Genomic DNA, 26608 nt, shown 5'->3' on the forward strand with positions numbered 1-26608 from the left:
GGGATCTCGCTTGAGCTGAGATGCATGTAATCTCCTCTGTCCCAAGCCCGTGTAATACAACATCATTGATATGTGACCGCAGTGTTAGGACTATCACATCCCTACTTCTTTAGTGACTAGTTTCAATACAATTGTATCCATTTTCCTCCTCCCCGTGTTAATTCTCTCATTTGAAGCTATGGGGTACTTGTTCCATTTTCCTGAAATTCCCACCTCAGATCTGGTTAGAAAGAACTTGGGGATTTTTACGGTCCACTTCTATGAGCTTAAGCCAGGCCCACCTCTAAAATTCAAGCTCTATTTTTTTGCATAAAAAATAACCAAGTTCCCCTCCTCATCGAAAGTTCTAGTGGCACCTTCCATTTTGCTTCCTGGATGTTTGAATGAGTTTTTATTTTTCCCTTTCACATCTCAGTAAGTGTGATTGCAAGTGAGCATGAAACTTGTTACTATGGCATTAGACCACTATAGTGGTTGTCGATTTGATAGCATATGGTTTCCATAACTAATTACTATGTATTAGAAACTGACCATTGTGGCACTACTACTATAGTGGTTGTCGATTTGATATTATATGGTTTCCATTATTTTCTTTGTTTGATTTCTCCTAATCATATTAGATATCCTACACTCACCTCTTTAGCTTGCATTTTTTCCATCACCCTTTGTATTCCTCCTAGTTTGCGCTTGAATCTTTGCACTCCTCCCTGTCTTCTCCTAAAGATCTATATTCATCAGTTAGTTCTTCTATGTCAGGTTTTTGTCTTCTTTTGTAGGATTCCTTAGTAAATTTACCATTTTCCATCATCCAACATCATGCTCTTACTACTTCTCTATGACAAGTTGATTTCCTTCCTTGGTTGTAACTTTTTTATTATTTGACTCTCTCTAGTTGGGTCCACTCCACTCCTTACAAGGCATATCCCAACGATTCCATCACTTATCCACTCATCTTATCGACTATTAGTATCCTTTTCTAGGCTTATGATGTGCCCCATTAGTGAGCATGCATCCATAAAGGGGTTTCCTACTATAAAAAACAAGCCTCTTCGTGGCACACATGTCCACTCGTTTCAGGAACTAATTGCCATGTTTTTGACCTAATCCGATGTGCCATCGAGGAGGAGTTAGCTTGTATGACACAAGAAGGGGCTTCCCAATAGCAATAACTCTATCACAACACATGCACCCATAATGTACCATGTATCGAGTGTAGCACTCTGGTGACCTCCTCTATCTGCACTAAGAAGAGGATGCTCCCACAATTTCCCATCCATCATCCAACAATTTGTTAGCCTCTCTAGTGTGCTTTCTTCCCTCTCTAGAAGGCTTTGCTTGAGTGGATCTCTCCACTCTCTGAACCTATGCATGTGGCTTCTTGACATCAATCTGAGGCCCCTCAATGTTAGGAACCAAAATTTCCTCATATGCATGTAGCTCAATGTCCCTCTAAAGGGATACTTGCATGGCCTTCTCCTAATAAAACCATATATCTTTGTGAACTATTGTCATCTAACTGGGCAACATGTACACTTGATAGTTGTGGGGTGTATTAGTGTACCCCACAAAGATCCCTGACTCTATTGTTGGCTCAAGCTTCTTTCGTGCATCTTTTGTCACATGGCAATAAATTGATGACCCAAAAATTCTTAACTGACCAACATCTAGTCTCTTACGGGAATAAGCCTGCTTTAGTGTCTTCATCTCAAGTATCTGATGTGTGCTATGGTTCTGAACATAAATTGTTATGTTTCATGCCTCAAGCCACAAGTGTAGTGGTAGGCCTTGATCATGTAACATTGCCCATGTTGCCCCTACTATGCTCCTATTATTCCTCTTGGAAACCCCATTTTGTTGAGGGTTATTGGGTTTCGTTAACTCTTGTTTTAATCCCTTCCACTGCATATAAGTTATTAAACTCATTGTATACGTACTCACCACCGTCATCACTCCGTAGAGCTTTAACCTTCTTTCCAAACTCTTTCTCTACTAATGCTTTGAACTGAAAAAACATTATGAAAGTTTGATCCTTTTTCTGCATAAAATATACCCAACATTTATGAGAATAGTCATAAAAAAATATAACATAATACATGTGTTTGGCCATGGAAGCTGTCGAGAATGGTCTACACACAACTGAATGGACTCTCTCTAGAATAGACTATGCTTGACTGTCTCTCTCCCTAACGGAGCACTTGGTGTCTTTTCCCAAAGTACAACCCTTGCATGTATCAAATTGCTCAAGCGTACCTTTGGGAAGACCAGTAGAGATTTGCTACAATATATTCAAAGCTCCATGATGCAAGTGGCCCAATTGTTTATGCCACAACTCACTGACTTCTCGACGCAACATATTTTCCACTTTTAAACTCAAAGCAGCACAATCCTCTACCTCTATATTATTGAGATTTTGAACTCAAATCCCTATCTTCTTTACTTGTCCCGTGGATATTTGTCGAAGGAATGCCTTTCCTTTCAGAAACATCACATCATAACCTCTATCCTCAAGCATGGAAATAGATACCAAGTTTTTGGTGAGTCCGGGTAAAATTCCACTATCTATTTTGTGTTAATCCATAAAATCAAAATGAAATTAAAATGATTGTTCTCTCTAGAATAGTCCCAACACTCAGCAAATGCAATCTCCAACTCGTAAGAAAGCTCAAGGCCAAAGCTTAACCTCTTCACAAGATCCCAAAGTCTCTATTCCAATGTGTAATTCCTATGGAGGATAGATTGTATTTGAAGGGAAATAAAACCTCTAAACACTACGCAATCCCTTAAGGATCAGTTCCTTAATGCATGAACTATCAGTGCAACTTAGAAAAACTAAAACAAGTAGTACATTGTTCCTATACTCTAGTGTCAACTGGTTCTTTCTCATAATCGACAATCATGAGTTTCTGATGAGTAAATATTCAATTAACTAGGGTAGCACTCGTGGAGTTCATTAGTGACACCACCGACTATTAACTCACTATTAGTTCTCTCAATGAGTTTAAGAACTAATTTAACTGAAGTGGCTAATGAAACTCGGCCTTCTATTTTACAACTCACAATTAACACACACTGGACTCCCATAAAGTAGGGACAACATACACATGAGGAAATAAATACTTCCAACTCGAATTTCCTAAGTTAAGTAAGTTTAATAAACTTAATTTAAATATTTTAATTTGCTATGAGAATAGAATTCAAATTTAATTTCGAGTTTAATTCAAGGACAAATTAAACTTGAATTTCTTGTTTCTATTTCTCAACAATAATTTTAATGGACCACTTCGAGGAACAATATGACATCGTACACACTTTGGAACACCTTCATCATCACTTGAGGGACATCGACCAATGCTTGGGCTATTGTGACCAACATCGTTGCCTTCCTCCCCAATAGGTAGCACTCTTGGCAACACTGAATACCAACTGTGATCCCTTAGCTTAGTATTCTTATGCTCTCGTTGATTTTCATTATGACTATCTAGTTCATTCTCCTAGGCAATTTGGTCCATTTATTAGTATATATTTCATCTATTTATTTTTTTATTAATAATGCTTTGTTATGCCTCTTTATGGTTATGTTTCCTCATTGAAAGACTCACCTAGTATATTTAGTATATCCATGTATATTCCAATTTAGAAGGAAATAGAATATTTACCCTAAAAAAATTCTTGATTATATTTTAATTAAGTGTTAATTTTATATGGCCTACTCTACTAACACCACAAATTCACCTGGACAATAGATTTCTTACCGAATTCTTGTAAAAATAAAAAATAAAAAAAATCATAATGTTGAGTGACACCACAAATTCACTTGGACAATAGATTTCTTACCGACTAGTAAAAAAAATAAAAAATTCATAAAGTTGGAGTGTTTGAATAAATTAGTTGATGATGGAAATGGATTCATGACCATTAAGAAACCCTACTCCACCCAAAATCGTGATATTTGAGAGCTATACTAAGATTTTTTAAAAAAATTGCCGAATTTTGATTATAATCTTGAGAGAATTTCAATTATTTTATGGACTAATTTGTCGCCTCTTTAGACTACATTATTTTATATTGGTAAAATATATTTTGAATAATAATAATGATTAAAAAAATTAATAAAGATAAATTAGATATAAAATGTTTTATTCTAAAAATAAATATTAACTTAATAATATATAAGTAGGTTTTTATAAACTCTCGCATATACTCGCATGAACTCGGCTCTGCGGCATTCTCGCATATCTATTGAACTGTGTCGAATATATATCCGATGTTCGGTACAGTGCATTGTATATAATCTTCTGCGGGTTCGACTAACCATATAAACTCTCGCATATACTCGCATGAACTCGGCTCTGCGGCATTCTCGCATATCTATTGAACTGTGTCGAATATATATCCGATGTTCGCATTTATATAAAGTCTCGCAGTTTTATAGTCTCGCTTCGGTGTTATATATTTTCCCGGCTTCGGTGATCTAAACAGCGGAATAGTGCATTCTCGCATATCTATTGAACTGTGTCGAATATATATCCGATGTTCGTATTTATATAAAGTCTCGCAGTTTTATAAAGTCTCGCTTCGGTGTTATATTGAACTATTGAACTGTGTCGAATATATATCCGCTGTTCGGAACAGTGCATTGTATATAAACTTCTGCAGGTTCGACTAACCATATAAACTCTCGCATATACTCGCATGAACTCGGCTCTGCGGCATTCTCGCATTCTCGCATATCTATTGAACTGTGTCGAATATATATCCGATGTTCAGAACAGTGCATTGTATATAAACTTCTGCGGGTTCGACTAACCATATAAACTCTCGCATATACTCGCATGAACTCGGCTCTGTGGCATTCTCGCATATCTATTGAACTGTGTCGAATATATATCCGCTGTTCGCATTTATATAAAGTCTCGCAGTTTTATGTCTCGCTTCGGTGTTATATATTTTCCCGGCTTCGGTGATCTAAACAGCGGAACAGTGCATTGTCTATAAACTTCTGCGGGTTCGACTAACAATATAAGACCATATGATCAGTTCTGAGGCTCGCATATAAACAAGAGGCAGAAGCTCGCATATAAGACCAAGGCAGAGGCTCACATTTAAGTCACTGGCTTGCATATATTCTTCTGCATTTGAACCTGATTCTGAGGCCCGCATCTTCGATGATCCTCTGCAATATAAGACCATAATCTTCTATGATCAGTTTTGAGGCTCGCATATAGTCTCGCGAAACAGTCTCGGTAATATATAAACAGTCTCGCGATATACACAGTTTCGGTGATATATGAACAGTCTCGGTGATATATAAGCAGGCTCGGAAGATATATAAACAGTCTCATCTCGACGATATATAAACAGTCTCTTGGTTTTAAAGCTCGCAATCCAAAGCTTGGAGATCTTGGCTCGCACATCAGGTTCGGATATCAGGTACACACATTCCTTATCTTTCTCTTTTTAATACATATTTTCTCATATAATTTCAAGTATGAATACTTCACCACAGTTACCAAAGATTACCAAGGGCAGACCTAGCACAGTTACTCTACAAGGCCTCTGTGAGTATATAGAGTCTTTAGAGAAACGCAGAGAAGAAAGAGAAGCCAAGTTACAAAAAGAGTTAGAAGCTGTGCTGGAAAACAAATTTGCATCTCTTGAAAACACTATCCAGAAACAAATAGAAAATAAAATAGAACTACTGGAGAATAAAATGGAGGCAATGGAGACTAGATTGCATGTTATAGAAAAACAAAACCAAGATACTAACCAACCATCCCAGCAAGGAGACGCTGATACCTTAGAGGGTCTTAAAATGAAAGACATGATTAAAGAATTAGAAGAAAAAGCTAATAGCCACCTCACTCTAAATAGTGTGGTAGATAAGTTAGATATTAAACCAATTAAAGATGAAATGAAAAAATTAATAGAATTAGACCACGAACGTAACAAAAGGACCTTAAACCTTATAATCTTTGGTTTAAAAGAGGAAGAAGATGAGGATACTTTAGCCTTAGTCCAGACAGAATTACATAATAGATTACAAATTGAAACAGTATGTCTCACAGAAGCAACAAGGTTGGGGAAATTAACCGAGAATAAAGGAAGATTAATCCGCATAAAGGTGAGCTCTACTGATCATAAACACAACATACTTAGTAAAACCTCAAGTCTAAAAGGAACGGGAATATTCATAAATGAAGATCTCATTCCAGAAGATCAAGCAGAATTAAGAAAGGAGGTACAAAAGGTAAAAGAAGCTAGAAAGGAAGGAAAATGGGCAATAATCAGGAATAGAAAAGCCTTTATTCGAGACAAAAACCAAAAAGATAGTAATCAATAGCAATCAAACATGCTCCGGATCCTTTCTTGGAACTGCCGGGGCTTCCCATGGAACAAAGGCCCCAAGCTAAGTTGGATTTCAAATGATGTTGATATTATTTTTCTTGTTGAAACTTGGGAGCACGAAGAATCTAAGGTCCCTAACATAGATGGCTTTACGCTATGGTTTACATGGAACAAGCGATCCTCCCGTAGAGGCATTGGGGGAATAGCTTGTTACATTAAGAAGAACATCTCCCCCTATGTTAGGCTTTATAAAAACGACCCTTACAACCAATTTAGTTGGATAGAGATCAGAGACATTAACAATAAAAAATTCTACATAGCAATATGTTATTTCCCCCCCATTAATTCTAACTTCTATAAGAAGAAGAATCTAGATAAAACTAACCCTTACAATAGTTTAGAGAACGATATTTCTAGCCTAAGGAATGATGGTAATATCCTTTTAATAGGTGACTTCAATGCCCGAACTTCAAGCAACCAAGCTATTATTTTAAGCAATCATTCCAACCCTAATCCTCTTTGGTTAGACGAAGACCCTACCCTGGCTAGTAGGTACAAAAGGAGCTCTGAAGACCTCGGGGAAAATTTGTTTGGGTCAGAGCTTGTCAAGCTCTATAGTGCTCAGGATCTCATAATTTGCAACGGTCTAAAAAAGTGGCCCAATTCCAGCAAGATGACCTGCATCCATGGACTTGGTAGCAGCGTGGTAGACTACGTTATTTCTGATCTTCCTTTATACAACGAAATGATAAACTTTGACATCTTAAACGACCACGAGCCTGACTCCGATCATAGGCCTTTACTTATAACCCTCAATTTTGTCATGCATAGAGTTCCCATAGAAAATAATACTTACAACCAAAAGAACTTAATATTTGATAAAAATAAAAAGGACCTCTTTCTAAATGAATTAAAAACTAATTTGCCTCCTTTATCTAGTATAGATAACATAGAAGACCTATATCATAATTTTACTACAACCCTCTCATATTTTATTAAAAAGTTCTCAATTGAAGTCTCTAATAATAAAAGAAATAGCAAAACCAATCCTTGGTATGACAAAGATTGTAAAAATGCGAGGAGAGCAATTAAGGAAGCTGTTGATGATTCTCTTAAAATGGACAAGATAAGAATATACAAAACCCTAATTAAAAGGAAAAAGAGGCAGTACAATCGTCAAAGACAGGAGAATCTCTTACACCTCTCTAAGGTAGCTCCTAAGAAATTTTGGAGGCAGATTCTGACTAGGAAGACTAAGGATAATAATAAAATCACTCTTCACGATTGGAATTCTTATCTTAAAAAGCTTTATGAATCTCCTAATGTCACGGATAATTTGGAAACCCTGCTCACAACGAAAGAAGTCTTCTCTTTAGAAGACATTAAGTTTGGGGTTAATCGCCTCGCGAATGGGAAAGCTAAGGACATTGAAGGTTACCAGGTAGAAATCTTAAAAATTGGAGGCCCTATCCTCATCCCCCACATCCACAAGCTTTTCAATCAAGCTTTTAAGCAAGGGTTCCCTAAACCTTGGACTGAGAGCCTCATTATCCCTATTTTTAAAAGTGGAGATACAAATAACCCCTCTAATTATCGAACAATTATGATCAGCCCTCTCTTAGCCAAATTATATGGTAGTATTCTGGAAAAAAAGTTAAGCATATGGCTTGAAAGTGAAGGTAAGCGGGCTAAAGGCCAAGCAGGTTTTAGAAGGCATCACTCAACAACAGACCACCTTATTACGCTAAGGATCATTGCGGAGGAATGCCGTAATGATAAATCCAATTTATTCTGCTGCTTTGTAGACTTTAGAAAGGCTTTCGATACAGTTCCTAGATACAACCTTTGGAATAGGTTAGAAGAGCTAAAGGTTCCTCTTGAGTTAAGAGCTGCTGCTATAAGGCTATACGAGAATGTAATTGCCAAGCTAAAGAACAATGAGGGGTGGTCAAAAGATATTAAGTGTAACATCGGAGTTAAACAAGGTTGCCCCCTCTCCCCTACCCTATTTGGCATTTACATAGATAAGCTCGAAGGTTATTTAGAAGAAGCAGGATGTGGTGGCACAATCTTAGCTGGGATAGTCATTATCCTTCTTCTCTATGCTGACGATATTGTTCTTCTGGCAAGGTGCCCTTCTGATCTTGATAAGCAACTCAAGATTCTTAAGGATTTCTGCTCTACCATGGGTATGACTGTTAATACAGACAAAACAAAAGTTATGATTATCAAATCTAAGAAGGACACTTGCGCTAATTTTACGCATGACAATAATAACTTGGAGGAAGTGTATTCTTACAAGTACCTAGGAATTGATATCCATCACAAGCTCAACTGGAACCATAGCATTGAGAAAAGGATCAATGGGGGATGGAAAGCTTATTTTGGTCTTCAAAATAACTGTAAAACAGCAAACCTCGTAATGTGGGATAAAAAGAAGTTCCTCTTTGAAACTTTAGTCACTCCTGTTATCTTATATGGCTGTGAAGTTTGGGGCTGCAGCATCTCCAGAGAATCATGGAGGAAGATTGAGCAAATCCAGAAGCGTTTTATAACTTACAACCTGAAAATTAAAAGTAACACACCCTATCCTATTCTCCTTATAGAAGCAGGTCTTTCTTCTATTGAGAGCCTAGCTATGCTCAGGTTTCTGATGTACAAGCACAAGCTCAATAACATAGACAATCATAGACTTCCTAAGCTAGCTTTAAATTCCAGCCAAAATCACCTAAGGCTTAACCGAGGATGGCATAAGGACACAAGGGCCTGGTTAAACTATTGGGAGATCAATGAGAATGATGCTTTGCAAAACATAAATAACATTAAAGATATTGTTACTTCTAAGTTCAAAGAAAAATTGTGGTGTGAGAAAGATTTAGCGTCTAAAAGAAAATTAAGTTATTATAAGAAGGTCATCAACCCCACCCTTGAAGATCAAAAGTATCTCTCTATTCTAACTAGCTCAAAAAAGAAAATTAATATAGCAAAGATTAGAACGAATTCTCATGAGCTCCATAGCGAAACTGGCCGCTGGGTAGTTCCTAAAACACCATGGATGGAAAGGATCTGCCATATTTGTAAGAATGGGAGCATCGAGGATGAAAACCACTTCCTCTTAGAGTGCCCTGCATACAACCACATTAGATCTCAATTTCACAACCTTTGTTACAATACTGACCTTCCTAGCCTTTTGCAATGCCAAAATTATAGTGAGCTCGGGAGGCTTCTCTCCAAGCTTTTTGAGCATAGGAATAAAATCTTAAATCAAAATAAATAATTTGTCTTTTTAGGTCCGATAGATCATTATTTGGTCTCAGCGGACGTTAACCACCACCATCATCATCATCAAAAAATAAAATTTACTATATTTATTATTTATATTTATTAAATATTAAGTATATAAATATTTTAATAAATATATTTAATTTTCAAATCACAAAAAATAAGGGATGAAATTTATGATTGTTAAAAAAAATGTAAGGGGTTTTGGTAAAATTGATTCGAAAAAAAGGTTAAAAGTATCACTTTATTTATTAATTTAATAAGTAATTCTATGATGACCAAACTAATTTAAAGTTTTATATTATTTTTGTAAAATATTTTATAGTGGTGTAATGATGAAATGACTTTTCTCAAGCTCGCAAAGGTTTGGTCTCGTGGCGATCGTTTGTGCTGTTGTGCAAGTCACAAGTTCGAGTCTCGTCTTACCCGAGGGTTGTCCTTGCGGGCGTGGTTCCTCATAGAGGTTATAGTGGTAGCTGGTAGGATGAGGTTATAGTGGGATGAGGTTATAGTGGTAGCTGGTGGGAGCTGGTGGGATTCGATGGTTCCTCATAGAGGTTATAGTGGTAGCTGGTGGGATTGGACCCCGCTAGTCAGCAAAAAAAAGAAATGACTTTTCTCAAGGCATTTCTTTTGGTTAATTATAACCAAAATTCGAGTTTAAGTAGTTTAATTTATACAATGTGAATGCCCTAGAAGTTTTTAATGGTGCTAAGTGCCTTCATGCATTCAAAAACATATGTTAAAGAAAAAAAAAATCACAATCTTGCACAAAATTTTAGTGTCATATTTAGGTGAAAAAAGTTATATCTTCTATAAGTTTGACTTCTCTTTTTCTAGTTATGAAAACCCTTTCAATAAAATGAATAAATTTATTGTCCTTATTAATTGATTTAATTCTCATATTGATTTAATTCTCATAGGACAAGACCCATGGTAATAATAATAACCTAGAGCCTACTAGTGACCAGAAATGTCTCTCCATAAATTTGAAAATTTGTAAAGAGAATAACATCCCATTATGACAGCCCCTAAAACAAAATAATAATAATAATAATAATTAAAAAAAAAAAAAAAATTAAATGGGAAAAACTACACCAAAAATGATGTAATGGCCCCATAGTTTATGACATAAAAAAAACCTAGATACCCCAATCTAAACCTAGTAACCTATGCAGATGTTTGGAAGTCTTATAAATATTTGTTTCATTTCTTACCATTTTCAATTTAGGTTCTCGCTCAGCTTTCTAACTGCAGCACTTGTTCAATCCAATCGCGCTGTATTCCGTCCGTGGGAGGGAAGAGCAATCTTTGGCCCATTTTTATAGTGATGGCAATGGCTCTCGATAGATTGTCTGCACTGCCCGACGATGTCCTTTCCCTCGTCCTCTCTAAGCTCACCATTATAGATGCCATCAAATGCTCTGTCCTCTCTCGTCGCTGGAGATTCCTTTACAGAGAAATACCCCATCTCATCCTCTCTCCCTATCGTGTCTCATCACCGAATCAAGCGCCTACCACATATGATTTGTCAACTGTGGAAAATAGAATATTCGACGTATTGCGGTTCCATTCATCGGATCTGAAGTCCTTTACACTCACCGCAGACATTCACAGTATGTGGGGTCCTAAACTCTCTATGTGGATTCCTGAAATCTTTGTTAACCCTTGGCAGTTTACACAGCAAAGCGTGTCGGAATGGATGCGGTGGGTTGCCAAGAAGAACGTGGAACATCTCTCTCTCGAATATTGCTACCAAAAGCAAACCCTGCCGCCCTCCCTTTTCTTATGCAGTCGTCTCACTAATCTCACACTCAACAAATGTATTCTCACTACTTTTCCAACTGATTTCGCGGGATTCCAGCATCTCACTGAGTGCAGCTTCACCGATATCGAAATGACAGACGACATCTTAGCACGATTTCTTTTGCATTGTCCACTTCTTCGTAAGCTGAATTTGTTTATATGTTCTGGCCTGAACAGGCCTGTCATTTTATCTCACAGCCTTACAGATTTAGTTCTACATGATTTTTGGGAGGGAGGATTGACAGTAAATTGCCCTAAACTTCAAACTCTGAAGGCAGTCACGTACGGAGAAGATTTGACAGTGAATGGAATGGGATTTTATGAGCTATCCTCAAGGATCGACAGATTCGAAATGGAGCGTGGAAATAATTTGATTGAGCTGGCGTCGAGTTCAGGTGGGGATGCAGGATGCAAGTTGTCTGTCAACAGATTTCTTGAATTCATGGGTACGCTTAGGTCATTGAAAGTGCTTACCATGCATCTTGGGTGTGCATCTGATGGGAGAGAAATGATGGCGGTGCCTCTGCTGAACCTGCTCTCGAGGCTTCCTAACCTTCAGCGATTACACCTGCGCGGACAGCCCATTCTGGTAAGTGAATAACTCTTTTGATGAACCGCAGCAGGGGATTCTGTCGATTCTGGTAAGTGAATAACTCCTTCGATGAATTTCAGTCGGGGTTAGAAACGCTTCCATCTCAGATTTATCCGTAAGAGTTTTTCTTTAATCATAAATCACAGAATCCCACAATCCATCCCACAATCCTCTATTGCGGGAAACTCCTATTCTGTTTCCCACTTTTCATTTCGTCGCCATTATTGTTGAGATGTCATTATTGTTGAAAGTGCAGGTTGGGGTATATGTATGACTTGTATACTTTGTAACGCAGGAAGATGCAGAAGGAGATCCAATTGCACCAGCTTCAACGTACCCACTTGCTAATCTTCAATTAGTAGAGATAGATATCAACAAATACGATGCGAGAGTACTTCGTTTGTTGGGTTGCCTTCTTCAAATAGCTCCTGGGCTCAAAGAAGTGAAACCGCAACCTCCAGAAGATTTTTTCCAAATGTGGGAGTCTTTGAAGAAAAGTCGTGACCAGGGAACGATCTGAGAGGAGATTCCTCTCCGTGAAATTTTTGTTCGTCTGTGATATTACTTGCACAATAGTTGTTTGTCAATGTTTTTGGTTCCGGTCAAATTGGATTTACCAGACAATTATTTTCATGTATTCACGGTGGAAAGCGTGAGGGACTTTTAAAATAACATTTGTGATTTATAATGTGCAACTTATTTATGAAAACCTTGATGTAATTGATTAGATACGATGATGAACGTGCGAGAGATTTTTAAATAACGTTTTGATTCCTTATAATGTGCAACTTATTTATGAAAACCTTAATGATTAGATCAGAATAGCAATTTGGTGAGTGCAATTCTAGATATACCCAAGTGTGTTAGACATGGACATTATGGAGGTTTGATTTGATTTATTATTCTATTTTTTACGACTTCGATTTTTTAAGGTTTTCTGGGTTAATATATTTTACATTCCTGATTATATTTAATGAGTTTTGAATAGTTTTGAAATTTTTTTCTCTTTAATGTTTTTTTATTCATCACTGGGTTGATTTTAGGTTGGGGCAGCACCCAATATTGTATGAAATATCCCTAGCTTAGATATTGAAAAGCATTGTGGATTGGATATTGTCATGTTCTTCCATATAGTAAAAGAAAATTGATGATTTTGATTCATTAATTACCATTCCTATAGCCTCACTAAAAGCATCTAGACCTAAGTTTAAGGCATATAGAACTCTAAATGATCCTTCACATAAGATGACAGTATCATTCATAAAAAGAAAATGTTAAATTGTCCATTTATTTCCCAAAGGAATTCCTTTGAAGAGGGGATGAGAAAGGGCACCCTTTATAATTTTATTGAGACATTCTACCACCAGCTAGAAGAGTGGAGTATAAACAAGCAATCCTTGTCATAACCCTTGACTTACATTGAAAATAGGGGAAGTTGCAATGTTCATAATGAGTGCAAAACATGCTAAGGAGTTAAACCAAAGATCCAAGCTACAAACAACTGGTGAAAGCCAAAATGGAGTAGAAGAAGTCTTATATATAACCAATTTTCCCTATAGAATGCCTTCCTTGATAAATCCACATTTAGACAATTCCCTTGTGATTGTCACTATCAATAATGTGGAGTCCCTCTTCAACTAGACCAATCCCATCATGTATTTGATGACCCTTGAGGAACCCAAATTATTTAAGTGAGATGTTGTTCGAAAGCATTGTTTTAGGAACTAGGCTATGATTTCAGGTATGATCTTGTATATGGAGTTGCCCAGAAAGACAAGTCTAGAGTGATCAATGGAGGAGGGGTTATCTTCCTTTGAGATAAAGGAAATGAAATTAGTGTTTAAAGGAGCTAAAATAGTCACTCTTGATCTCCATTATTCCACCCCTTCCACCCCCTTCCACGGGGTTCTCTCCAATAAATTTTAAGTAGCCAATATGGAATTCATTAGGAAGCCCATCCAACCTAGGAAATTTTCCCTTTTGGAAGCTATTAATGGTGGATCCAAGCTCCTCCATTTAAATTTCCTCCTTTAGAAACTCATTGTCTTCTTCATCCACAAAATAACGAAAATACGTTTCCACTCTTAGAATATGATCTAGGTTTGGTTGCCACCTCTGCTATAGAGATTCACAAAATAATTAGTACCTTCCTAGGTGATCTTCTGGAAGGTGGAAAATTGGGAACCATCCTCCTTAACTATATACCAAATTATATTGATGGATTTCATGTGATTTAAGTAGTGGTGAAAGAATTTAGTGTTTTCATTTCATACTTGAATCAATATGCCTCTTCTTTTCATGCTCTTGTCCTTATCTAGGTAATTTTTTCACTTATGGGCTTCCAACAATTTTACTTCTTGAAGTTGTTCTTTTTTTAGCATTCCAAATCACTTTTATCGAAGGGCCCCAAGCATAGATTTTACCACTTATAGAAACTTGGAGTTTGATTCATGTTATTTATTTTTCAAAGTGATGGTAGTTGCTTATTCCATTTTTAGATTTGATTGAAAGTGCATCAAGGAAGGTTCTCAATCATTTTTAGAGAGAGGGATCCATGCATTTCTTATGCCTTGTAGGATAGATGGATCTTTGAGCTAGTGAGGGTTTAATTTAAATAGATTGGAAGGCTTTGGAGGAGCTTGAGTAATATTAAAGAGAATAAAACATTGATATAAGGTTCATCTTGAACAAATATACTGAATCTCTCATATAGCTATTATCTCAAAAAAAGAAATTGATTAAGCCTCTTGGAAATCCTTTCACCTATGGCCCTATTATCTCACCATGTAGGAAGAATATTTGTAGGATGAATATATAAAAGAATAACCTAATATATCTTCAATGAAAAAAATCATTTAAGGGACTAATATTGGCAACAAAGCTCTAAACATCCCTTCACCAAAGTGCAAAATTTAGATCCCCCAAGGATCAATGGATTGGAGAGGATGATTGAAAGAGAGAAAATAGTTTCCAAAAATGGATCCATGTTGATAGGGGCCATATATGTTTAAAGTTGATAATTGGAGGACCAGGTCCAGAGAGAAAATAAATTTCTAAAGAATTATAGGGTGATGAAGCTAATGAAGTTGAAAATCTATGTTCTTCCATACAGAAACAAGCTAGCGAGACCTCCTATCTACATCTAGGGAAAATAATACCAACCTAGGAAGAGGGTGCAGGAGGGAAGCTTCCTAAGTCCCCTCCATAATGGTTTCATGAAGTAACAAAACATGCAACAAATTATTTCTAATGAGCCTCCTCATCACTATTATCTAGTTAGGGTTGTCTAAATCCTAATAGTTATATGATAAAACCTTCAAGCGGCACCATTCCAGGGATCTACGCTATAAGACACCCATTTAGAGAGTGTTTTATTCCCACCCTAAAATCTCCTTGTGTATATTTTTGAGAAGAGACTAAGAAATACTTTCGACTTCAACCTACTTTTGTACCCCAAAAGATCACTCAAACCCCCAATTAACGAGGCTAGTGCCCTAGAGACCTCTCAATACTCTCAGTTTAGGGTTGGTTTATAATACGACCTTAGATCGAACTCATTCTTTTGCTAGGGTATGGGGAGGAAATACCCCAAGGGGAATGAGGGGGTGAGCTCTTACAACTCCGTAGGGGAACAATGTGAGACAAGGATCCCTTCCAAGGTAGCAAGGTGTGAGATAATAAACTAGGCGTAGAAAGTACAAGGCAGTACCAAATCAAAAACACCATACTCAATAGGAGGATTTGTACAAATAGGAAAATGAGAAAAATGGTGGGGATTGGGGGACATGTTGTAGGGAGATGAAAACTTCCCTCAGGCCAACTTGAAACAATGGCTCTAGATGTTACATACATAGGTACAAAAGAAAACTAGAATACAACGTATTCCTTTACCTCATTTTCATACTGCAATTTAGAAGGGATGATGGGGTGAGATACAAATTTCTAACCTATTTCTAATATTTATGAGCCATTGGGAAATCAAAATTTAGATGGGCATAAGAGTGATAATGGATGCATTTAGAGGGGAAACATTCATATTCCAACTATTACATTATTTATCTTTGAATCTTAAGACTATGATGTTCTCCAAGACCATAACTAGATTTGAGCTGATCAATATTCGAGAAATGCCTATCTGAGTTTGAAAGAAATTTTCTAATTTAAAGAAGAATCTAAATTTACTTTTGATTTCCTCAAATATATCCATCATTAAGAGAACCTAAGAGATACCTAGAAGCCTGACCCAAGTCAAGATGACCTTCTTTATTATTTTAGTGTGGGCATCAACCTCAAGGAAATAGGACCCACAATCCCCAAAACAATCTACCATAAAGATATTCATGAGCATCATTCCCCAACCTAGCAATACAAACCATCCATCCCCATGAACGAATCAAACATTACAGGATATATCCAAGTAGTGTTGCATTTTTTTCTATGTCCACCTACTCAACCACTTAGTCAACATGCAATTTACTAACTAAAACATCCAACAATAACCTCCTATGCTATCTTCCTAATCTTGTTTGGCTGAAGCACTTTGCTAAGGACCAAGTTGGTTTCTACATGTCATGTCCTCATTTTTCGTTTCCTAGAGACTTGGATATATATATTCTAGAAACTTGGAGATCCATCTAAGGGGTTTTTAAAAGAAAGGGGAGGAGATCATTTAAGATGTACTTGAGAATTTTCCTTTGTGTGGAGAGGTTTGGAGAACGAGGTGTTCCCAACTTCATTAGTAGCACCAAGATGGAAACCAGTGTAGTAGGCAAGAAAGCTTTTATCCCGTTAGTCAATTCATTCAAAATGCACATGAGTGCTGATTGGTTTCAACTTCATTTTGAGAGGCTAGGCTAGGTGTAGTGTTGTAACATGCATATTCTGAGGCTAGATCTAGTTTGTTGTTGTTTGATATTCACAGTTATTTCCATCTATTTCATATTTCCATGTACTCCTATTTAATGTTAACATAATAAAGCTGAGATTAGCTGCATTTTCCTTGTTCTCAACATTTCCAGTTATTTATTGTGTTGTAGAAATTTCATGAATTTCTTATAGTATCAATATTGTGTATTTTCTTGGCTATATTTGTGGATTAAAAATATTGTTGGAAAAATTTAATATAAATTTATGGTGTTTTATGCATGTACTTTATGGGATAATTTCTTTGTAATGAAATCACCATTATTTTAGCCAAATATCATTGTATAACTAAGAATTGGTTTGGCGTAACACCAAGCCAAGATCAATCCCACCAAGCGGAGATCACCTTATAAGGGTGTGTGCTAAGTCAAAAAATAATTTGTCTAATGTTGAGGGGCAGTTGAGAGTCCTAGCGAGGCAGTAAGAGGATTATACTTGGAAGTCTCTGGGAGTACCTAGATAGGGCTTGCAACATGGGCCATCCACTCTTTTCCATTATAGAGAGAGGGGCAAGGTTTCTTAGAAAAATCTTGTTAAATTAACTCGGAAGAGCAGCATGAACTGAGCAGGGAACAACATCATCATAGTATAATTTTTCCACAAGCAGGAGCCCATGTGTTCAATCCTTCCCATAGGCTGAATTAGAATCAGACCATGAGTTGGTATCCTATTCATGGAGATGTATTTTTATTCAGGGACATAATGTAGAAAGAGTCCTTAGGTGTGAGGTATATTTCATGCTTCATTTGGCAGTGGGATGCATACCATCAACTTATTAGCATTCGAATATAACATCAATGTAGTGGGATTGACCTCGGTTTATGTGAGGGGTTGGACTAGAGAGAGTTGATGAGTTGGTATTCTATTGGCAGAGTAACATCTATGGTCAAAGATAGCGCACAAGTCAAGCCATGATGGAAGGATGAGGATGATTAGTTATTGTGGTTTTTGGATTAAAGTGGACCCATGGATGACAAATTGAGTGAGTGGTTTATTTGTTATTCACCTATTGAGGAACCCATTCATTATTAGTTAGATTGGAGGAATGTCGCAGTACAGTGGTTCATTTGGGATCTTGTTATCATTTTACAAATGCGTCTATAGTGGAGAGTTAGATATTACTTGAGGGAAACCAATCTCAGGGTGGGAGGATTTGTCATGCCCCATTTTTATTTTCCTATATAGTCCAGCCAAGACGGGTTTCCTAGGTATGTAATGGCTAGGTCGCAAGAGAAAGATTATGTTATGAGGGGTCTCAGAGGAGTTTTGACGGATTTTTATGGGATCTCATGACAATCACTTGACATTGTAACAACCGTGGTGAAAATTCTATGTAATAATGTAGATAAAGGAAAAATAAGACCATGGGCAAGGGACACATATTCCAAGTTGAATGTTGGGCAAATATATCCTAGTGTGCATCACTTGATGTGTGTTTTGGCTAAGGAAAATTGACAAAGTTTAAGGCAAAGGCATTAAAAGGAAAAAAAAACATTTTTTGCACATTTATTTATGAAAAGAAAGGAAATTATGAGAAAAGGAAGGCAAAAGGTCATAGGCTGCATGTGAGGAGGAAAATGAAGGAAAATAATGTAAAATGAAGAAATTAGAGGCCTCAATAAGAAAAAGGATTGTAAGGATCAGTTGGTAGGTTTCTCAGTGTTAGGCTTTCTCAGTGTTAAGGTTTTGCTATTTCAAGTTTGGAGCTCTCATTATTCTCTCTCTCTCACTCTTGGTAACTTAGATTTTCTTTGAGCACTCTAGTGTGGACAAAAGGAAAGGGAAAGAAAGGAAAGGAAAGGAAAAGCAAGCAAGTATCAAGGAAAGGAAAGATGGATCAAGAAACTTCAATAGGAACACTTGGAGGTAACTTTTGCATGTGTTATTTCCTAGCTAGTTTGGACATGCATGGCTTTGCATGTTCATGTATGGTTCCCTTGTTATGGGTAGCTTGTTTTTTCCGAGTTATGAATGTGGATTTCAGCCTAGCCTAGCTTTTTTCCCGATGCCATGATATGTTGGGATGTTTATTTTGACTTTTGTGCTTTGGTTTGAAGGATGGATTTTAGAATCGTTATGGAGGTGGTCTCAAGTTCCATTCCCAAAGGCCTAGAAAACCATTGACTGATTTTGGTAGGATACAAGGTAAAGCTTGACGGTGAAGTCTTGGTTTAGGGCCTAGTGATTCAGGTTTGGATTGCGGTAAAGCCTGATAGACTGGTCTTGGTTTATGGCTTAGTGATCTAGTTTGGATTGCAGTAAATCGGTTGTGATTGGGGCACCAGTTTTGTTTTCATCACGATTTGGTGATGGTGGAGGTGGTTTAAACTCTAGATTCCCTTGGTTTTTCTTGGATTTGTTGTTATATGAGATCCCATATTCATGCTTAGAATATGGCAAGGGGGTGATTAGATGAAAGAGAGATTTGGTTCAACCATTTCTATGGTCGGCTAGTATGTGGAAGTACCAAACATGGTCGGATTTTTGTATGATTAATAAAAGCTAAGATTTCTTACATTTGCATTGATTTATATGCAGATTTAATGGTTCTCATATCTCTAATAATTATATGGTTTTATCTTGGTTATTAGCATGGTTGAATGACTAGTTTATGCCATGGTTATTTCATACATCTACTTGTAACTGTTAAATGAATGGATGCAAGACCCAATTGATGATGTACTAGTTCAATGGAGAAGGAGGCAATTCTTATGGCTCTATTTCGTAAGTTGGTTCATTCGTTTATGCTTTGTCATGTATTCTATAATTGTAGGTTGAAGTGATGCCAAGTGTTTGATAGAATGTCAGTCCCGGTTGGGGATTCTTAGGCCTTGTCCTGAGGATGATTTTTGATTGATCAACATTGTCATCATTTTTTTAATGCATTCTGGAAGTTACAACACGTTCTAGGTAGAGGCCAATATTATGGGCTAGAAAAGTGGTTTAATTCCTGGGGTCATTGGCACATAACTAGTAATTTTTGTCCACAGTCACTCACAGGAAGGCCTCTGAGAGTTAACTTTAGTTTTTCATCGCTCCCTTGCTCCTAGCATGAGAGCAACTATGGACTAAGAGTTGCAGAATAGCAGTGCGTCTAAGTAGATGGATTGTCTCCTTATGGTTTTATTGATGATGTTGGATGACTGTATATGATGTTCCATCGATTCCACATCCTTAAGATGACATAGGAGATCAAATCTGATTGTAGTAGCATCTCTTATCATGTTTACCCAAGTTGGCATGGTTACCTTGGGTAGACCTGGGAGGGGGTGTTATAGAGTGGTACCAGAGCATGGTTGCACTATCCTTGGATGAATTTGTTGGTCATTCATGCATGTTAGGTGCATGTGTGTCTCTTACACTTGTATTCCATGTGCTTGTTTCATTGCATAATGATTGATCATTTTCTAGTGAGGTTGTCATGAGGAAATTGTTGTTGATTTTATGGAATGCATCATCAAGAGTATATCACTCGTTACATGGGTTATATGAAACTTGATTACATCATTGTATGTTTGGTTTTATTATTGGTTATTTCATTACATGCATCGGTATTGTAGGTTTATTACAAGAATTGATAACTTATGTTAGACTACGTGCAATTATGCGTATATGTAGTTGATTAAGCATTTCTTATGCAAGTTGATAGTTGCATGAGGCAATTGTACAATGAGGTAATGGTTGTGGTCATGCATGTATGGTATTGGTAATAGTTAGGCATGAATAGTAGGTCAAACATGACTTCTGATGTCATGGTATGCAATTTAGGTCATCAAGGCGCTGTTGGTATGTTATGATGCTAATGTTTTGAATGAGGTAAAGCACGAGATGTGGATCATCAAAGTGAAGTTGGAGCATTGGACCTCGATGCAAGAGCAGATCATCATACAGGTATTGCATTTTTGGCATGTAGGTATGTAAGTGAGTGATTGTTATATGAATTAGTTTTATATACATTAGGGTTATGCACATGTGTTTTGATGGTATGGTTACATTCATGATAGATGTTGTCTAATTAGTATAGTTATATGCACATGTGTCAAATAGTCAAGAATGATAGTAACATGTAGTTGTATGCATTGATATTGTTTTTTATATTAGATAAGCCGATTATTATGTTATATGCATTGATGAGTATGTTATAGGTTAAGTTCTTGTTTTGCTATGATAGTTAGCTTGACAATTAGGTTAATATATGTTGTTGATGAGAAGGACAATTAGCTTGATGATTAGGGTATAGAATTTATACATTAATGTTATATGTATCATGCTGAATTGGATTGGCCTATGTAGATGGTTATCATTATGACATTCAGGTATGAGCCAACATATTTGTGATATGGTGTTGTACTAATCTAGATTGACTTTTCATATGTGTGAATGATAATTATGTATGAGTCATGATGTGAACATGCTCGCTAGTGGCTATTCTAGATATTATGATATTATTTATGTTTGATTTGATATGTTGTGAATCTATATCATGCTAACAATATTGATTGTGTAGACAAGATAACCTCCCCTAAGATATAGTAAGGTATTGGTTTGCATATATCGTATATTTGGTGCTTGACTATTTGATTATGTCATGCAGTCAATATATTTAACATGATATTATGCAAGCTGGTTGAATGTTTGATGAGTTTCATAATATGAGAATTTGCTCGAATGATCTTGTTTAATATATTTGCACTAATACATAGGTGTTGACACAGTTGATATGTACATGAAGTGTAGCAAGTGATAGTTGTTGCATTATGATTGATGACTACAAGTTGACTATGGATTATAACATGATTGTTAGTCCTGATAAAGGTTGCTTTTGAATTGATAGATATGATTGTTTTGATATGTCAAACATGTGGTTGACATGTGTGAGAAGTTGCAAGAGACATGCTTGGTATTAGCGTGACAAGGTAATAGTTGATGTTTTTATATAACTAACAGGTTGGTGATGTGACAATACATAGTAAGCCTCGATTGAAACAAGTTAAAAGGGTCAAATGAAGGATTTGTACAAGAATTTGTTTAGTTATGTTTGGAAACCCTAATTCTAAATGAATCAATGCTTTGCATACACGAATTTTTCTTAACCGTGATTTTGTTGACATTGCGTGGATATATGCTAGATTCACAAACATGTACTTGACAAGTATATTCGCTAGTCTCTTCTTACGTGTGGATCTTTCAAGATTATTGGAGTCCCTTGAGAGATGGTGTGGATGTGTCCAATTACAAGGCAGCAAGCTTCACATGACAAGATAAGGTAACTAATGTATTGCTATGTTTATTTATGCATTGACATTATGTTTTTACGGCAGTATAATGCAGAGAGTTGCATGGCAAGAGAGATTGCCATGAATCTTGAAGAAGGGTTAGGTTGAGCTTTCCTTTAGAGGCATTGGGAACCATAAGGATTGAGTGATGGTGTTTGATGTTAGTCTCGTGCTTTTAGTATTTTGTGATTATTGCACCTATTTTACAATTTTGAGTGTGTCTGCCACATAACTATGCCACCCTGTTCTGGTGCCATATTGTTGTTCTGGGTTTTCATGATCTTCTTCTTGTTTGTTTCTTGGGTTTCCTTTTATGTTTTGAGTCTTGGGAATTGGTTGGGAAAGAGGAAATTTAGTGGAGCCTTGGGGGAGTCATATGGTAACCAACATGTAAGGTAAGAATCCGATGAAGCTTTGTGCATGAGTAAGTAAATTTTAAGGTAATACTATGAAAGTCAGTTGGATTGGTTTGTCCATAATGGTCAATGGATGCTGGAAGTACAAACATGTGAAAGGTAACTAGAAAATGTTAACACAAAAGATCTGAGGTGGCATATGCCTTAGCTATGTTGGGAATGATTGTTCTAAATGTTCTCCAAGTTTTGCATGAATATAGGAAGTTCTCTTAACCTAGATCTTATGTTATCTGGTAAATATTTTACGATTATGATGATGTTTATATATGTATGCATATATGTATGTATGTGATTGTCTCACACAATGATGATTATTTTATTCCAATGATTATATATGTATGCATTTATATATCTATGTCACTATTTGACAGGGTTGTCAAGGATCATTCTTGTGGACGAATGATTGCTTATACAGGCGAATGACATGAAGAAGTTTCTGAAAATTTTGCACAAAAGGTTTCAGATCTGCTCCGCATACTCTCGGCCTAAAAAACAATATTGCTCCAATACCGTGTAGAAAATCCTATAGAGTCATAAGATAACGAAATTGTCTAAACCAAGAGATAAGAATCTACTTCTACTCTTTACGATGGAAGACCATAAACATCGAGAAAACAGTAATCAAGAGAGGAAGAGAATCAAAGGGACAGAACATAATAAATATCCAGGGAAAGCCACAACTCAAAATATTACTATCTGTTTTGCATTAATCTGAAAAATTCAGATGAAATTACAATGACTGTTATCTCAGGACTCGACAAGTTCAATCTCCAACTCATAAGCAAGATCAAGGCCAAATCTTAGCCTCTTCACAAGCTCTCCAAGTCTCTATTCCAATCCGTAATTCCAATGGAGAAAAGCTTGTATTTAAAGGCCAATAAAGCCTCTAAAAATTATGCAATCCCTTCAGGACCAGTTCCTAAATGCATGCACTATCAGTACAACTTATAAAAATATAAAATAAGTAGTACACTATCCCTTCACTCTAGTCTCAATGTGGTCCTTCTTAGAATCTACATGCATGAGTTTCAGATGAGTAAATATTCAGATAACTAGCATAGCACTCGTGGAGTTCACTGGTGACACCATTGACTATTATTGGAATATTAGTTCTCTCAATCAGTTTTAGAACTAATGAAACTGAGCTAGCTAATGAAACTAAGTCTTGTATTTTACAACTCACAATTAACTCACACTGGACTGCTATAAAGTAGGGAGAATATACACATGACAACATAAAGACTTCCAACTTGAATTTCCAAAGTTAAGTTTAATAAACTTAATTTAACTATTTTAAGTTGCTATGAGAATAGAATTCAAATTTAATTTTGAGCTTAATTCCGAGACAAATTAAAATGGGATTTCTTGTTGCCATTTCTCAACAATAATTTTAATGGAACACTTCGAGGAACAATATTCTGTCGCACAAAAATTATCTTATCATGTCAAATTTCTCTTGTTGGGTCAAATTATTTTCTACTAGTTGAATTTATTGGTGAAGAGATTATTCCTTGTTATCATTAATAAATTTGGTTGGGTTTCCTATTGTGGCATTTTTCAATAAAAATTGTGATTCACTAGCTCTCTAAATTTTTGTTAGAATTTATTAAAATTAGGAGAAAATTACTTCTGGATATTTTTTGAGAAAATTTTTAAATTTTTTTGGACTGAGAAATTCACACTAAATTAGGGATATCCAGAGAAGCTAAAATATGTTGAATATTTTTATGCGTTTTCCTCATTTTTATGATAGGACGTCATGGTTAAAATTTTAAAATTTATGGGCAGTATCCAAGTTGTAAATTAAAATTCCTTCGAAATTTCATTTTTTTGGCAAACTCAGTAGGTGTTAAGCCAAACGATTTCTCAGTTATATTGTTATGCTGTGAGGAACTCCAAGTTAAATTTTCAAAATTTTCTAAGCAGTTTTGAGTGTACAAACATACAGTCTTCTTTAGTAGCAAAAACGATATTTTTTGGGTAGTGCATGCTACCTGTTTGCACGATTTCCATCACTTGGGTCTGTTTCATTTAGCCTGGGTTTTGTTTCTCGTAATTATTTATGTTGTGAACGTTTACACTTTATTTGCGAAGTGGTTGAAAAAAGTACTACTTTCTAACTATTTCTTAAAATTTCTCAATGAAAGTTTTTAATATTTTCTGAGTTAGTGAGCAAGTATGGTGAGTCTACAGGAGGTGTTCATATTATATTTAGACTTTTGAGAAATGAGTATGTCTTGATCTGAGAGATCTATGTATTGAGTTAACTAGTCACTATTGTGTACTTCTTGATGTACTTATGATCATTAAATTATAGATAAGTTCAGGGAACTCTTGAATAAACTGAAAATATTGAATAATATAGCATATGCAACATTGGACAAAAAAACAAGTACAACAACAAACCATTATCAAGAGGGGTTCACACCCTTATTTAGCAAGAGTGTGTCCAGGATGTGCAAAATGGGCTGAAAATAAGACACAAAATCTTTACATTTGGGACATATTTAAAACACAAGAGGGCCACAAGGAAATTCCTTTCTAAGCTAGATGAACTCCTTTTCGAAGTAAACTAATTAAAAGGGAAGAAATTATTTTGGGTTCTAAAACCATCTATGCTTATTCTCAGTGTTATGAAACCAGCTCAAGAAAAGATAGAAAAGAAAAATCAATGCCTTAGAATTCAGCCTCTTCGAGGGGGCAACCTCCTTTACATTACATAAATGAACAATTCTTGGATGATACAAATGAAAAGACCTCCTTTCTATATATAGGAGTCTAAGGGCTCATAACATAATCAGAGCCGACATAACAATAATAATGTAAGGGCACAATAATAACAATAGTGGGCTTCTATGGGGCACATTAGTAACAATATGGGCACTACATGGGTACATCAATATAATAAGTGGGTTGTACTAATAACAATAAGGGGTTACACTAGTAGTATAGGGGCCTAACATGCCCCTCTCCTTCAAAAAGCGTTGTCCTCAACGCTTGAGTAGTTCTTGATGATTCTGTATAAAATTCTTGTCCTCCCATGTGGAATCTTCAGCGGGTAAGTTCTTCCACTTGATGAGATACTCTGAAATTGATCGATTTTGTAGCTGTTGGGTTCTTGTTTCTGTGACTGCTCCAGGTTCCAATATGATTTTTCCTTCCTTTTCAATATCTGGCAATATTGTTTGAATTGGTATCTTTTGCAACTTTTGAATAAGTGGCCATACTTCTTTGTCCATCTTCCATTCATCCCTTGCGTCGTTTATCCAATCTGGTTGGATAATAAAAATAGCACAAAACAATGCTTCCACATCCTCATCCTTGAAGAGTCTTCCCATTCGGTAAGGTCGCCATTTTTTAAGTGCATGTAGTATTGCCAACATTTCCTTCTCATAAATAGCTTGCTTTAGATGTAGCAGTAAAAATACCCAGTCTCCTACATCAAAAAAAATTTCACTATGATGTTGATTTACCTGTTGTTTCATTTGATTTTGCACCGAAGTGGCGTTATCCTTTAAAAGTTGGAGAACTTGTTGTTGATGCTCGATGTGATCTTTCACTGCTTGAACCTTTTTCTTCTTGATATGTCCTTCTATCTTTAGAGTTTGAGGAGTGGTAATTTCTTCCAATCCTTTACAAGATATGGTTGGATTCATTTCTTGACGCTCAATGTGATCTTTCACTTCTTGAACATTTTTCTTCTTGATATGTCCTTCTATCTTGATAGTTTGAGGAGTGGTAATTCCGACCAGTGAACTACAAGATATGGCTGGATTCATTTCTTCTTTCTTGATGTGATCTTTCACTTCTTGCACCTTTTTCTTCTTGATATGTACTTCTATCTTGAGAGTTTGAGGAGTGGTCATTATTGCCAATAGTTTACAAGATATGTTCTGATTCATTTCTTCTTTCTCTGGGGTCGGGTCCTGGCATATATCCTCTTCTTTTGATGCTTCTTGATATTTTTC

At 36.2% G+C, this 26608-nt stretch overlaps 1 protein-coding gene across 1 annotated transcript; it reads left to right on the forward strand.

The window, feature by feature from the left end:
- Window positions 1-10957: 10957 nt before the first annotated feature.
- Window positions 10958-12712, forward strand: LOC149141094 (F-box protein At5g03100-like). The gene is made up of 2 exons (XM_089451150.1): window positions 10958-12022; window positions 12321-12712. The coding sequence occupies exons 1-2, from the start codon at window positions 10958-10960 to the stop codon at window positions 12543-12545; spliced, it is 1290 nt and encodes a 429-aa protein (XP_089307276.1). The 3' UTR covers window positions 12546-12712.
- The last annotated feature ends 13896 nt before the right edge of the window (window positions 12713-26608 follow it).

Source organism: Pinus tabuliformis, chromosome X (genome assembly GCF_031772625.1).
Source record: "Pinus tabuliformis cultivar Carrire ecotype Pingquan chromosome X, CPIR1, whole genome shotgun sequence".
Classification (NCBI taxonomy): domain Eukaryota; kingdom Viridiplantae; phylum Streptophyta; class Pinopsida; order Pinales; family Pinaceae; genus Pinus; species Pinus tabuliformis.

Bases quoted from the DNA above. Each gene is read 5' to 3' on its own strand.
- LOC149141094 (XM_089451150.1), top strand. From the start codon at position 10,958: ATGGCAATGGCTCTCGATAGATTGTCTGCACTGCCCGACGATGTCCTT. The intron at 12,023-12,320 runs GTAAGTGAATAA...TTTGTAACGCAG, and splicing joins TGCGCGGACAGCCCATTCTG to GAAGATGCAGAAGGAGATCC.